The sequence below is a fragment of the Scyliorhinus canicula genome, chromosome 17 (genome assembly GCF_902713615.1).
Source record: "Scyliorhinus canicula chromosome 17, sScyCan1.1, whole genome shotgun sequence".
NCBI classification, from domain to species: Eukaryota; Metazoa; Chordata; class Chondrichthyes; order Carcharhiniformes; family Scyliorhinidae; genus Scyliorhinus; species Scyliorhinus canicula.
In genome coordinates, this window is record NC_052162.1 from 55,002,352 (window position 1) to 55,017,689 (window position 15,338).

Here is a 15,338-nt window from a genome sequence, read left to right on the forward strand (position 1 = left end):
CCCCCCCCCCGCCCCCCTGCGGATGATTAAGAAGAAGTCAATGAATGGTTGCCAACTCCGAACAGGCAAACCCGAACAAAGACCCTCTCAAGGCGAACTTAATCTTCTCTAGGCCGAGAAAGCTCGCCATGTTGGTTAACCAGGTCTCCGACTTCGGGGGCTTTGAGTCCATCCAAGCTAATAATATTCATCTCCGGGCTACCAGGGAGGCAAAGGTCAGAACATCCGCCTCTTTCTCCTCCTGGACTCCTGGATCTTCCGACACCCCAAAATTCGCCACCTCTGGACTCATTGCCACATTTGTTTTCAATACACTGGACATAACGTCCGCAAGCTCCTGCCAATATCCCCTAAGTTTTGGACATGCCCAGAACATGTGGACATGGTTCGCTGGTCCTCCCGCACATTTTACACACCTGTCCTCTACTCCAAAGAATCTACACATCCGGGCCACTGTCGTGTGGGCCCGATGGACCACCTTGAATTGGATCAAGCTGAGCCTTGCGCATGTAGCGGTCGCATTGACTCTGCTCAATGCGTCCGCTCATCACGGTAGCATAGTTGTTAGCACTGTTGCTTCACAGTGCCAGGATCCAAGGTTCGATTCCCGGCTTGGGGGTCACTGTCTGTGCAGAGTCTGCATGTTCTCCCTGGGCGAGATTCTCCGCAAATGCAGAGAATCGTAAAGGCTGCCGTGGGACAGGCCGTGACCCACGGCAGCCTTCATGGCCACTTCCGGGGCGGATTCCCCCCCCCCCCCCCCGGACGTCACGGCGGCGCGGCCTTGACGACGGTCATCAAGGCCGCACGTCAAGCGTCACGCCGGCTGATGCGGCCGATGACGTCAGCCGCGCATGCGCAGGTTGGACGCCAACCAGCGCATACGCACTTGGCATCTTTCTCCTCAGCCGCCCGGCAAGACATGGCCTTGCTGGGCGGCGGAGGGGAAAGAGTGCGTCTGTTTTGGACGCTGGCCCGATGATCGGTGGGCACCGATCGCAGGCCTGTCCCCTCCCGAGCACAGTCGTGGTGCTCCCGTGCCAATCGGGCCTCTAGATGCCCCAAACGGGGTTGGGCGTGGGGGAGAATAGCGGGAGGGCGTGAAAAATGTCAGGAGGCCCTCCCGCTATTCTCCCACCCAGCGTGGGGGGCGGAGAATCGCGTCTCCTGTGTCTGGATGGGTTTCCTCCGGGTTCTCCGTTTGTCTCCCACAAGCCATTTGGACATTCTGAATTCTCCCTCCGTACCTGAACAGGTGCCAGAATGTGGCGACTAGGGGCTTTATGCGGTAATTTCATTGCAATATTAATGTAAGCCTACTTGTGACAATAAAGATTATTAGAACATAGAACAGTACAGCACAGAACAGGCCCTTCGGCCCTCGATGTTGTGCCGAGCAATGATCACCCTACTCAAACCCACGTATCCACCCTATACCCGTAACCCAACAACCCCCCCTTAACCTTACTTTTTAGGACACTACGGGCAATTTAGCATGGCCAATCCACCTAACCCGCACATCTTTGGACTGTGGGAGGAAACCGGAGCACCCGGAGGAAACCCACACACACACGGGGAGGACGTGCAGACTCCACACAGACAGTGACCCAGCCGGGAATCGAACCTGGGACCCTGGATCTGTGAAGCATTTATGCTAACCACCATGCTACCGTGCTGCCCGACAGTCATAATATTCTTATTAAGACGTGCTGTTAGGTTATTAGGACATTCTGAATTCTCTCTCCGTGTACCCAAACAGGTGCTGGAATGTGGCAACTAGAGGCTTTTCACAGTAACTTCATTGCAGTGTTAATGTAAGCCTACTTGTGACAATAAAGATTATTGTTATTATTAGTCTTAAAGATAGAAAAAGACCAGAAAGAAAATTGGCCTCAAACATCCATCAAGGAATGTGAAAAGGTCTGGAAACCTGCATTGTCTTTATTTGTTTTCTTATATTTCTTCAAGGATTGTAAATGAGGCTCTTTGAAACCAACAATTTATTTTAAACATTTTTGCCTTAAGTGCAAGTGTAACCAAAAATGGAAGTAATTAAAGCCCATAAGACTCTGGCAACTTCCTGTTCCTGTCCCCTCCCACCCCCTCACCACCAATTTGATTAATTCTGGCCACATACTTGCATTCCCACCTTCCAAATTATCTGATTGGTTGGTACCATTCCATGACTGTCGGCAACTCTCTGGAATATCATCAACATCCCTAGTCCTTGCACAATAGAGAACATGTGCCAAGTCAAACCGTGCCATGACAAGTCATATTCTGATCACCCTACACATCCACACATGTATACACATTCTAAAAGGGGCCAGGAAATGATGGTCTACAGCAGGATCACTGACAGATCTTTCCCCTCCCCAGCCCAAGCACAATATATACAATTTAGGTTGTCTTGCAAGCACCCATCTCAAGACCCAGCTGAGAGGAACTGAAATATCTAAGTGTGATTTATATTTGATGACAATGCTTGCTGAATCAGAAGTGGGTGAAAAGCAGCACAATCATTCTTTAAAATGGACTAAACTGTACAGAAAAATTCAGTTCCAATTTTGCAGTCATGTTCTGCATTAATTTGTTTCAATTTTTAAGGCTTCTGATGGTGTATATTTTAAAAGATGTTGATATTTTAATGTAAAAAAAAAGCCCATCTTTATCTGATTCTTAATTTAAACTCAAAATTAGTAAAAGCTGAAATAAATGAGGCAATCACGTGAGCAACAGTCTATTTTATTGTGTCCAGTTTTGCTCTCCTTATCTAAGAAAGGCTATGCTTACCATAGAGGGAGTGAAATGGAGGCTCATCAGACCAATCACTGGGATGGTGGGATTGCCTTAAGAGAAGAGATTGAGGAGGCTGGCCCTGTATTCTCTAGAGTTTTGAATAAGGAGAGGTGGTCTCATTGAAGTTTTAAATATCTGAGTCCGGTGGCGGGCATGGAGGAGTTGGTCGCACATTTGATAGCTCCTGCCTGTGACGGACATTTGGACCTTTTTTCTCCCGGTTTGTTCCAGATTTTATTGGATGAATCGGTGGAGAGTGAGACGGTGAGGAGAAATCCCCCTCCGGTGTATGGAGAATTGGACCAGAAGTGGCCATGTAAGAAGACCAAGTTCTACAAGAAAGACGCGAGCAGAGCTGGCAATGCGGGAAAGCATGGCGGAGATTCAGGGCAGCGGGGAGGTGGCACAGTGGTCGACAGAGCAGCTGGTGAAGGTTTTTAAAGATTGCTTCGCCAAGCTTAAGAAGGACACGCTGGAAGGCTTTGATTTTTCAGGCGGTGCAGAATCAAGAAATCCATGGACGTGCAATACATGAGGTGGAGAAAAAGGTGTCCGAGCACGAGGAATGCCTAACCGTTTGGAGACCAAGGTGGAGATGATAAATGACCGCCAGAAAAGAATGCAGGAGAAACTGGAAGACTTGGAGAACAGGTCCAGGACATAGACCTGAGAATCGTCAGCCGCCCTGAGGTGTTCCCTCAGCCCCTGGAAGTGGATAAGAGCGCACAAAGCCCTCACGAAGATGCCCCTAGCGAACGAGCTGCCGAGAGCGATGGTGGTACATATGCACCAATTCCTGGACAAGGAACACGTTCTGCGGTGGGCCAGGAAAGAACGGAGCAGCCGGTGGGAGAATTGTGAGCTGCGTATTTATCAAGACTTGGGTGCGGATTTATCAAGAGGCGAGCCGGGTTTAAACGGGCAAAATTGTCCCTCTTTAAGAAGGGGGTGAAGGGATGTTGTACCCAGAGTGTCTGTGGGTCATATATGAGGAATGGGAATTTTACTTTGAAACACCAGACGATGCATCGACTTTAATCAGGGAAAAAAGACTGGATGTGAACTAAAGAGACTGAATCATTGGGGAGAGTACTGCAATGGCGATTTGTTGACAATCACTTTTGTGCTGCTTTGAATAAGTAGTGTTATGTGCAATAAGGAGCTTTTTCAATGGTTAAAGTTAACTTTGTCTTGCTGGGAGCTGGGTGGAGTGGCGGGGGGTTGTGGTTGTTTTTTCTGTGGTTGTTTTTCCACTGTTTTTTCTGCTGTTTGTTTACTGGGGAATGTGAGTCTTTGAATATGTATGTCCAAGTTGGGGGGGGGGGGGGGGGGAAGAGGTGAGAGAACAATGTGAGACAGTCTATTTGGTGCCATGGGTGGGATCTATCAGGTCAGCTAGGTCAGCTGATTCACAGAAGCACAGTGGGGGGCGAGCAGGTGATAAGCTTGATATGGAGGGTTGGGTTTATGGTGCTGTTACCAGGGGGAGGGGGGGCTGCTTTGCTGACAGGGGAGGAACTGTTACTAGAGGACAATTAGGAGGTCAGGGATGGGGGATGCCTGATGGAGGGCTCGAGGAGGCCGGAGAAGTGAGCTGGAGGCTAGCCTAAAAAGGGTGAAGTCCCCCGACCAGGCTGATTACATGGAACGTTAGAGGGCTGAGCGGGCCGGTCAAGAGGGCTCACGTGTTCGCGCATTTGAGGGGGCTGAAGGTGGATGTGGCAATGCTACAAGAGACACACCTAAATGTTACAGACCAGACTAGATTGAGAAAGGGTTGGGTTGGCCAAGTATTCCACTCAGGGCTGGACTCATAGACCAGGGGGGTAGCAATTTTGATTAATAAACGGGTGGCATTCGAGGCAGGGAGAATCGTGTCAGACAAGGGGGGCAGGTACATAATGGTGAGTGGGAAACTGGAGGGGTTGTGGGTGGTACTCGTGATCGGAGATGCTCTGAATTGGGATGATGTGGAATTTATGAGGAGGGTGTTAAGTAAGATCCCAGACTTAGAGTCACATAACTTGATCATGGGGGGAGATTTTAACACGGTCAATGATCCGGAATTGGACCGGTCAGAATCCAAGACAGGGAGGGTGCCAGCCGTGGCAAAGGAATTGAAGGGGTTTATGGAACAGATAGGGGAAGGAGACCCATGGAGGTTTGCACGGCCAAGGGCAAAGGAGTTTTCTTTTTTCTCACATGTCCACAAGGTATACTCTCACATTGACTTTTTTGTTCTGAGCAGGGTTCTAATACCGGGGGTGGTGGATACTAAGTACTTGACAATCGCAGTGTCGGATCATGCCCCACATTGGGTGGATCTACGGGTTATTTTGGAGAGAGGCCAACGCCCACTGTGGAGGCTGGATGTGGGGTTGCTAGCGGACGAGGCGGTCTGTGGGCGGGTGAACAAGTCCATCCAGAACTATCTGGAAACAAATGATACGGGGGAGGTCTCTGCAGCAACGGTTTGGGAAGCTTTGACGGCAGTGGTCAGAGGGGAATTAATCTCGATACAGGCCCACAGAGAAAAGGTGGAACGGGCTGAGAGGGATAGATTAGTGGAGGAGATACTCCAGTGGACAGGAGATACTTGGAGGCCCCGGACACGGGGCTCCTGAGGGAGCGGCAGAGGTTACAGGCGGAGTTTGGGCTGTTGACTGCAGGGAAGGCGGTGGAACAGCTGAGGAATGCAAGGGGGGCGATCTATGACTATGAAGAAAAGGCAAGCAGAATGTTAGTGCACCAGCTTAGAAAAAGGGAGGTGGACATGGAGATAGGGAGAGTAAAGAGTAGAGGTGGGAATACAGTCCTGGACCCAGTTGGGGTGAATGAGGTGTTCAAGGACTTTTACAGTGAATTATGAGTCAGAACCCCTGGCTGGGGTGGAGGGGATGGGGCAGTTTTTGGGTCAGTTGAGGTTCCCGTTGGTAGATGAGGATCTGGTGGAAGGGCTGGGAGGCCCAATTGTAATTGAGGAAATAATGGAGGGGCTGGAGGGCATGCAGTCGGGCAAGGCCCCGGGGCCGGATGGCTACCTGGTGGAATTCTATGAGAGGTTTTCGGAGATATTGAGCCCACTGCTGGTGTGTACATTTAATGAAACAAGAGAAAGGGAGTCCTCCCCCCCAACAATATTGCAGGCCTCGATTTCATTGATCCTGAAACGGGAGAAGGATCCGGAACAATGTGGGTCATACAAGCCAATTTCTCGACTGAATGTGGACGCCAGACTGCTGGCTAAGCTATTGGCCACAAGGAGAGAGGATTGTGTCCCGTGAGTGATAGGGGAAGACCACACGGGATTTGTAAAGGGCAGGCAACTCATGGCCAATGTTCGAAGGCTTTTAAATGTTATTATGATGCCCTCAGAAAGAGAGGAGATGGAAGTGGTGGTCGTGATGGCTGCGGAGAAGGCTTTTGATTGGGTGGAGTGGGATTACCTGTGGGAGGTTCTGGGAAGGTTTGGGTTTAGTGAAGGCTTCATTGACTGGGTCCAGTTGCTCTATCAGGCACCAGTAGCGAGTGTGCGTACGAACTGGTTGAGGTCAGGGCATTTTAAACGACACCGGGTTACGAGACAAGGGTGGCCCCCTCCCCGCTACTGTTTGCTCTGGCCATAGAGCCACTGGCCATGTCGTTAAGAGCGTCTAGGAACTGGAAAAGCTGGCTCGGAGGGGGTCGAGCACCATGTCTCGCTTTACGCAGATGACCTGCTCTTGTATATTTCAGACCCGATGGAGGGGATGGGGGAAACTATGCAGATCCTAGGGGAATTTGGTAATTTTTCAGGGTATAAATTGAACCTGGGGAAAAGCGAGATGTTCGCGATACAGGCAAAAGGATAGGAGAAGAGACTGGGAGAGCTGCCGCTTAGAATGGTAGGGAAGAGCTTTCGGTATCTGGGAATCCAGGTGGTCCTGGAATGGGAGGTACTGCACAAATTAAACCTATCCCGGCTGGTAGAACAAATGGAAGGGGACTTTAAGAGATGGGACATGCTCCCGCTATGACTGGCGGGGAGGGTACAGACCGTGAAAAGGACGGTTCTCCCCAGATTTCTGTTTGTCTTTCGGTGTCTTGGGGGGGGGGGGGGGATCGGTGTGGGAGTGAATGGAGGACATGTAAAGACACAAGTTTGGGAGCACTGATAACGGTACCTCTCCCATTCTTGCTGGCCCGATAATCCACAAGTCCGGTGGTGGTGGGGGCTCTGAGAATCTGGGGGCAGTGGAGGAGATATAAGAGAGTGGAGGGAGCATCGGTTTGGACCCCGATTTATAATAATCATCAGTTTGTACCGGGTAGGCTGGATGGTGGGTTCCGGAGATGGCAAAAGGCAGGAATTAGGAAGATAGGGGATCTATTTATAGACGGGAGCTTCCCCAGCTTGAAAGCCTTGGAGAATAAATTTGAATTGCCAGTAGGGAATAGGTTTAGGTATCTGCAGGTATGAGACTTCTTGAGAAGGCAGGTTCCGGCTTCCCGCTGCTGCCGCCACGGGGGATACAGGACAGGATGGTCTCCAGTACCTGGGTGGGAGAGGGGGAGGTATCAGATATCTACAGGAACTTTTGGAATCAGAGGAGGAGCTCAAGGGCAATAAGACCATAAGACCATAAGACATAGGAGCGGAGGTAAGGCCATTTGGCCCATCGAGTCCACTCCACCATTCAATCATGGTTGATTTCAACTCCATTTACCCGCTCTCTCCCCATAGCCCTTAATTCCTCGAGAAATCAAGAATTTATCAATTTCTGTCTTAAAGACACTCAACGCCCCGGCCTCCACCGCCCTCTGTGGCAATGAATTCCACAGACCTACCACTCTCTGGCTGAAGAAATTTCTCCTCATCTCTGTTCTAAAGTGACTCCCTTTTATTCTAAGGCTGTGCCCCCGCGTCCTAGCCTCCCCTGCTAATGGAAACAACTTCCCTACATCCATCCTATCCAAGCCATTCATTATCTTGTAAGTTTCTATTAGATCTCCCCTCAATCTCCTAAACTCCAATGAATATAACCCCACGATCCTCAGACGTTCATCGTATGTTAGGCCTACCATTCCTGGGATCATCCGTGTGAATCTCCGCTGGACCCGCTCCAGTGCCAGTATGTCCTTCCTGAGGTGTGGGGCCCAAAATTGCTCACAGTATTCTAAATGGGGCCTAACTAGTGCTTTATAAAGCCTCAGAAGTACATCCCTGCTTTTATATTCCAAGCCTCTTGAGATAAATGACAACATTACATTTGCTTTCTTAATTACGGACTCAACCTGCAAGTTTACCTTTAGAGAATCCTGGACTAGGACTCCCAAGTCCCTTTGCACTTTAGCATTATGAATTTTGTCACCGTTTAGAAAATAGTCCATGCCTCTATTCTTTTTTCCAAAGTGCAAGACCTCGCACTTGCCCACGTTGAATTTCATTAGCCACTTCTTGGACCATTCTCCTAAACTGTCTAAATCTTTCTGCAGCCTCCCCACCTCCTCAATACTACCTGCCCCTCCACCTATCTTTGTACCATCGGCAAACTTGGCCAGAATGCCCCCAGTCCCGTCATCTAGATCGTTAATATATAAAGAGAACAGCTGTGGCCCCAACACTGAACCCTGCGGGACACCACTTGTCACCGGTTGCCATTCCGAAAAAGAACCTTTTATCCCAACTCTCTGCCTTCTGTCTGACAGCCAATCGTCAATCCATGTTAGTACCTTGCCTCGAATACCATGGGCCCTTATTTTACTCAGCAGTCTCCCGTGAGGCACCTTGTCAAAGGCCTTTTGGAAGTCAAGATAGATAACATCCATTGGCTCTCCTTGGTCTAACCTATTTGTTATCTCTTCAAAGAACTCTAACAGGTTTGTCAGGCACGACCTCCCCTTACTAAATCCATGCTGACTTGTCCTAATCCAACCCTGCACTTCCAAGAATTTAGAAATCTCATCCTTAACGATGGATTCTAGAATTGTGCCAACAACCGAGGTTAGGCTAATTGGCCTATAATTTTCCATCTTTTTTCTTGTTCCCTTCTTGAACAGGGGGGTTACAACAGCGATTTTCCAATCCTCTGGGACTTTCCCTGATTCCAGTGACTTTTGAAAGATCATAACTAACGCCTCCACTATTTCTTCAGCTATCTCCTTTAGAACTCTAGGATGTAGCCCATCTGGGCCCGGAGATTTATCAATTTTCAGACCTTTTAGTTTCTCTAGCACCTTCTCCTTTGTGATGGCAACCATATTCAACTCTGCCCCCTGACTTTCCTGAATTGTTGGGATATTACTCATGTTTTCTACTGTGAAGACTGACGCAAAGTACTTATTAAGTTCCTCAGCTATTTCCTTGTCTCCCATCACTAGATTACCAGCGTCATTTTGGAGCGGCCCAATGTCTACTTTTGCCTCCCGTTTGTTTTTAATGTATTTAAAGAAACTTTTACTATCATTCCAAATGTTACTGGCTAGCCTACCTTCATATTTGATCCTCTCCTTCCTTATTTCTCTCTTTGTTATCCTCTGTTTGTTTTTGTAGCCTTCCCAATCTTCTGACTTCCCACTACTCTTTGCCACATTATAGGCTCTCTCTTTTGCCTTGATGCATTCCCTGATTTCCTTTGTCAGCCATGGCTGCCTAATCCTCCCTCTGATAACCTTTCTTTTCTTTGGGATGAACCTCTGCACTGTGTCCTCAATTACTCCCAGAAACTCCTGCCATTGCTGTTCTACTGTCTTTCCCACTAGGCTCTGCTTCCAGTCGATTTTCGTCAGTTCCTCCCTCATGCGCCTGTAATTACCTGTATTTAACTGTAAAACCTTTACATCTGATTCTACCTTCCTTCTTTCAAATTGCAGACTGAATTCTACCATATTATGATCACTGCTTCCTAAGTGTTCCCTTACTTTAAGATCTTTTATCAATTCTGGCTCATTACATAACACTAAGTCCAGAATAGCCTGTTCCCTCGTGGGCTCCATCACAAGCTGTTCCAAAAAGCCATCCTGTAAACATTCAATGAATTCCCTTTCTTTGGGTCCACTGGCAACATTATTTACCCAGTCCACCTGCATATTGGAGTCCCCCATGATTACTGTGACCTTGCCTTTCTGACATGCCCTTTCTATTTCGTGGTGCATTTTGTGCCCCTGGTTCTGACCACTGTCAGGAGGCCTGTACATAACTCCCATTATGGTTTTTTTGCCTTTGTGGTTCCTCAACTCTACCCACACAGACTCCACATCGTCTGACCCTATGTCGTTTAGTGCTATTGATTTAATTTCATTTCTAATTAACAAGGCAACCCCGCCCCCTCTACCCACCTCTCTGTCTTTTCGATAGGTTGTAAATCCCTGGATGTTTAACTGCCAGTCCTGAACCCCCTGCAACCACGTCTCTGTGATGCCTACCACATCATACCTGCCAGTCACAATCTGGGCCACAAGCTCATCTACCTTGTTCCGTACACTGCGGGCATTTAAATATAGCACCTTTAATTCCCTATTGACTGTCCCTTTTTGTTTTCTTAGTGTGGTGGACCTTGGTTTACTGAGCAAGTGGGAAGACAAGCTAGGGGGAGAGATAGAGGCGGGTCTGTGGGCGGATTCCCTAACCAGGGATAATACATGCTTATCATGTGCCAGGCTTAGCCTGATACAGTTCAAGGTAGTCCACCGGGCACACATGACGGTGGACTGGATGAGCACATTTTTCGATGTAGAGGATAGGTGTGCAAGGTGGGGGAAGCCCAGCAAATCATATCCACATGTTTTGCACATGCCTGAAGCTTAGAGGGTTTTAGCAGGGTTTCGCTAAGGCGATATCCATGGTACTCAAAACACAGGTGGTGCCAAGTCCAGAGGTGGCGATCTCTGGAGTGTTGGAAGAGCCGGGAAGCCAGGGGGAGAAAGAGGCCAACATCTTGGCCTTTGCCTCCCTGATAGCTCGGAGACGGATCTTATTAATGTGGAGGGACTCGAATCCCCCCGAGTGTAGAGACCTGTGTTAGTGACATGGCTGGCTTTCTCAGTCTTGAGAAAATAAAGTTCACCTTAAAATGGTCAATGTTAGGGTTCACCTGGAGGTGGCAGTCATTCGGTGACTTTCTTGAAGAAAATAAAAATGTCAGCAGAAGCAGAATGCAGTGGGGGGCAGACTGTTGCTTTATGGTTGGGATGAGTGAAGATTGTGATGGGGGTGGAAATGTTTATTGTACCATGTTTATGTCACTGTTATTGCTATAATTACAAAAATTGCAGATACCCTAATAAAAATATTTTTATAGGACATGACAGGGCAGATGCAGATAGGATGAATTCCCTGCCTGTTAAATCTAGAACCAAGGAACATAGGGCTGGATTCTCTGAGCCTTCTCGCTGAAATTGTGATCGGCGCGGGGGGGCAGAATGGGCGTTTACGCCGAAATCCGGTCCGACTCCGCTCCTGCGATTCTCCAGGGACCGGATAATCGCTCAGGAGTCTCTAGTGCGCACTACGTGGCGCGGGTAGGGGGCCATTGACAGAGCCCCCCCCCCCCCCCCCCCAACGATCCTCCGAGGTAAACTTGCCGAGTTCCCAGCGCCATGATTCTAACCAACTATCGGCCGCCCTGGTGGGGGATCAATCACCGGGGGGGGGGGGGGGGGGGGGGGGGGGGGGGTGCCTCATGGATGGCCAGGAGGGCGATCGGGCGTCACGGACCGATGTGCGAGTCCGCCATGTCTCATGGGGCGGCTGCCGCAGACCGCCGCCGTGCGCATGTGCGGATTCCCAACCAGAAGTGCAGGGCCCCATATCCGCAGCCAGAGCTGTGAGGAGCACTCCGGGGCCCTGCTAGACACCTGCAGGTAGGAGAATCACTCAGGACTTTCTTAAGGAAAGTCCAGAGTGAAACAGCAGCGTTGTGACCCATTATTGGAGAATCCTGCCCATGGTCTCAGATTAAGGAGCAAACCATTTAAGATTGAGACTAGAAGGAATTTCTTCTCTCAGAGAGTGGTGAATCTTTGGAGCTCTCTACCCTAGAGGGCTGTGGAAGCTCAATCATTGAGCATGTTCAAAATAGAAATCAACAGACTTCTGGATACTAATGACATCACGGGATACAGAGGTAGTGGGGGGGGGGGGGGGGGGGATGACATAGAGGTAGATAATCAGTCATGTTCTGTTTGAATGGTGGAGCAAACTCGCCAGGCCAAATGGCCAACTCCTATGTTCCTAATTCATCAGCATCCTAGTTAATTTCTCACCACCCCCTGCAGATTAGTGAATCTGTTTCTCAAACAGCAGATCCAATGCTGCTATCGCTGACTCAGCAATGTTCCCCAATCATCCTCACTCAGCAGTTTTCTCACCTTCATACTTTCCCTCTCCCTTCCCTAGCTTGGCAGTGCTTTCTAGATCACCCTCCAACCATGCAGCACACTTCTGCAGTAGAAAGAGTTCAGATCCACCACTGATGCCAGGGTGCAAAAGGTGTTATGTCATTTACATGTCTTACGCTTAATCATAAATGTGAGTTCTCTAAACCCACCATCAATATTCTGGCCATACTGTCCACATATCTGGAGTTCAGGCAGAGCCCCCAAAAAACCGCACCCAGTCATAATAATAATATAGCCGCTTCCAAGCCAACTTAACTCAGTATAGAAGAGATTGCAATATGATGCCACCAGGTGTCCTACTCACTTACTTCTTTGAGCGGCATTGCAAGTCGTTGCTCATTCTTTTCAATTATAACATGACAAAGTTTCTTGCCGCTGTGCAGCCAGTGAATTGGATCTGACATCTGGGGGAATCAAAAATATGAACAAAAATGTGTCAGACATGTAGAAAAACAATATGTTCTTATCTTAAAAATATACCAATGTGCTTGGGATGAGGGAGCGGTGTTGAATAATTATCTAGGCAGCTTGTAAACCTGGTACTTGAGACAAAAGATCAATTTGTGTCGTCTTAGTAAATTGCCTAACGAGTGAGTTTGATCACTAAAGGGTAACTCAACATATCTATGAACTGACTGGTAAGGGTCTCAATGATCCACCAACCTGCTTGCTGGGTAATCCATACAGCCAATTAAACTAACTTAATTGTTGGTAGAGAACCCATATAATCCACAAATAGAGAAATGACAGCGATGGACACTTGGCCAGGCTGCTCCAATGACAAATATTGTTCCAACTGGATTCGGGATTCATTAATTCAGGATCTTCAGACCATTGAACTCTGTGGCAAATGTCCATTAGTTACAAAGACCTATTACCAATCATTCATGACAACATACACCTTAAAATTGGTTGAAAACCAACAGCAAAATAGTGGAAACCACTTAGATGTGTATCCTCTAATTGCATGTGCCACCACTTTTGGTTGAGTTTCCTCCCTGACCAAAATAACTTGTCAATTATGTTTCTTACAAAGGCGGTAGCTTTTCAATTAAGCCCATTTGGAAACCCCTGGAATCCATTTCAGCATGTGGCAACACCTTCAGGAGAGAGAAAGGAAGAGAACCGAGAAAAACTATGGGACTGATTTTCCGCAGAATCCCTACACCATAGAGGAGGCCATTTGGCCCATCGAGTCTACTCCCACCCTTCAAAAGAGTGCCCTACCTAGGCCCACTCATCGATGGAATCTAACCTGTGTCCCTAGTGTTGTGATGTAGCTGTGCTAACCACTGTGCAACCGTGCCATCAGTGAGAACGGCAGCACGGGCTCAAAATCCAGAGAGAATCAGAAAACGTGATTCTCTCGGTGAGATTGAGATCGAGCCCATGAACCTCATTTTTGTACATTAGCGTGTCATTAGCGAGCACTCACTCTGGACCTTCTTCTCCAACTGAATATTCAGCGGGCACCTGCCTGACGTCACACCAGCAACATTTACAACAGGTTTACATAAATGTGAATGTGGCGGCCTTACCTCTGAGGAGGATATCGGAGGGGAGTGCTGATGCACGGTCAATTGCACAAAAGATTTGAGTTGGGTACAACTGAGGCTTTATTGTTCTAAGATGTGTGGCCTCCCACAGCAGCCGGCAAAATGGCTGCAGCATGGAGGACAGACATATTGATATTCAGGGACTACCTGTAGTACAGGTCCTACCACACATCACCTAATAGAGGTGCAACAGTGGTTTACCACATTCACCCCCTGTTAAAATTGAGTCCGGCGGGGGTGGTGGAGAACTGTATACAACAAATGGTTTTCTTTTTACATTTACATTTACAATATTTAATAGAGAGAAGAAAATGTATTTTGAAGTCTAGTGGACCAGTTAGAGGTTTAACCGGTCCTGGGCCTTGATGTGCCGCTGGGAGCGACGTAGTAGTGGTGGCGATGCCGAGGCTGGTCTGATGTCCGGAGCCTCTGGGAGCATGCCGAAATCCTCTTCATCCTTGGGCATGGGCAGTGGGAGGACGGATGGTCCCGGGGGGGGTTGCTGCAGGGAGTGCCAGGGGAGGGGAGGGTGGTGCCGGGCAGGGGGGGTTTGTGTGTGTGTGTGACCTGCTGGTGCCAGGTCCCTGAGGGAGGCAGTGGGCGGAATTCTCTGACCCCCCCCCAGGGGGTCGGAGAATCGCCCAGCGCCAGTGTCAATCCGGCACCCGCCGTGGCCCGAATTTTCCGCCACTCAGGAATCGACGGGGGCGCGAGTCACGCCGCGCCGGTCGGCGGGCCCCCCGCGGCGATTCTCCGGCCCGCGATGGGCCAAAATCCCGCCACTGTCAGGCCTCTCCCGCTGACGGGGTTTAAACCACCTCTGGCGCCGGCGGGAGCAGGCAGCGCGAGCGGGCCCCGGGGTCCTGAGGGGGTGCGTGGCGATCTGACCCCGGGGTGCCCCCACGGTGGCCTGGCCCGCGATCGGGGCCCACCAATCGGCAGGCAGGCCTGTGCTGTGGGGGCACTCTTTTTCTTCCGCCGCCGCCACGGCCTCCACCATGGCGGAGGCGGAAGAGACCCCTCCACCGCGCATGCGCCGGGGTGACGTCAGCGGCCGCTGACGCTCCACGCATGCGCGGTCTCACGGCAGCCGGCGAAGTCCTTTCAGCCAGCCGTTCACGCCGGCTGGCGGGGCGCCAAAGGCCATTCATGCCGGCCGGCGGAGTGCCAACCACTCTGGTGCGGGCCTAGCCCCTAAAGGTGTGGAGAATTCCGCACCTTTGGGGAGGCCTGACGCCGGACTGGTTCTCGCCACTGCGGCACGCCAGGACCACCCCTGCCCCGCCTAGTAGGGGAGAATCCCGGCCAGTATCCTGGCGGCCGTCAGGGTACGCCACGTAGGCATACTGGGGGTTTGCATTGAGCAATTGCACCCTTTCCACCAACGGGTCCGCCTTGTGGAGTCGGACGTGCCTACGGAGCAGGACCGGTCCTGGAGCCGCCAGCCAAGTCGGGAGCGACACCCCGGATGTGGACTTCCTGGGGAAGGTAAAAAGATGTTCATGGCGTGTGTTGTTAGTGGCGGTGTACAGCAGTGACCGAATGGAGTGTAGCGCATCAGGGAGGACCTCCTGCCAGCGGGAGGCCGGGAGGTTCCTGGACCTT

General features: G+C 50.0%; 1 protein-coding gene across 3 annotated transcripts in view; it reads right to left on the reverse strand.

Annotated features, from left to right (window-relative positions):
* si:dkey-171c9.3 overlaps positions 1-15,338 on the reverse strand; it is a 57,195-nt gene that overhangs the window by 15,240 nt on the left and 26,617 nt on the right. For 2 of the 3 annotated variants that reach the window (XM_038775897.1, XM_038775896.1), the window contains exon 2: positions 12,486-12,581. The exons of the other annotated variant lie outside the window; for it this stretch is intronic. In XM_038775897.1, coding sequence (XP_038631825.1) covers positions 12,486-12,581 — 96 coding nt within the window. The remainder of the gene's footprint in view (positions 1-12,485; positions 12,582-15,338) is intronic. 3 annotated transcript variants of the gene reach the window in all.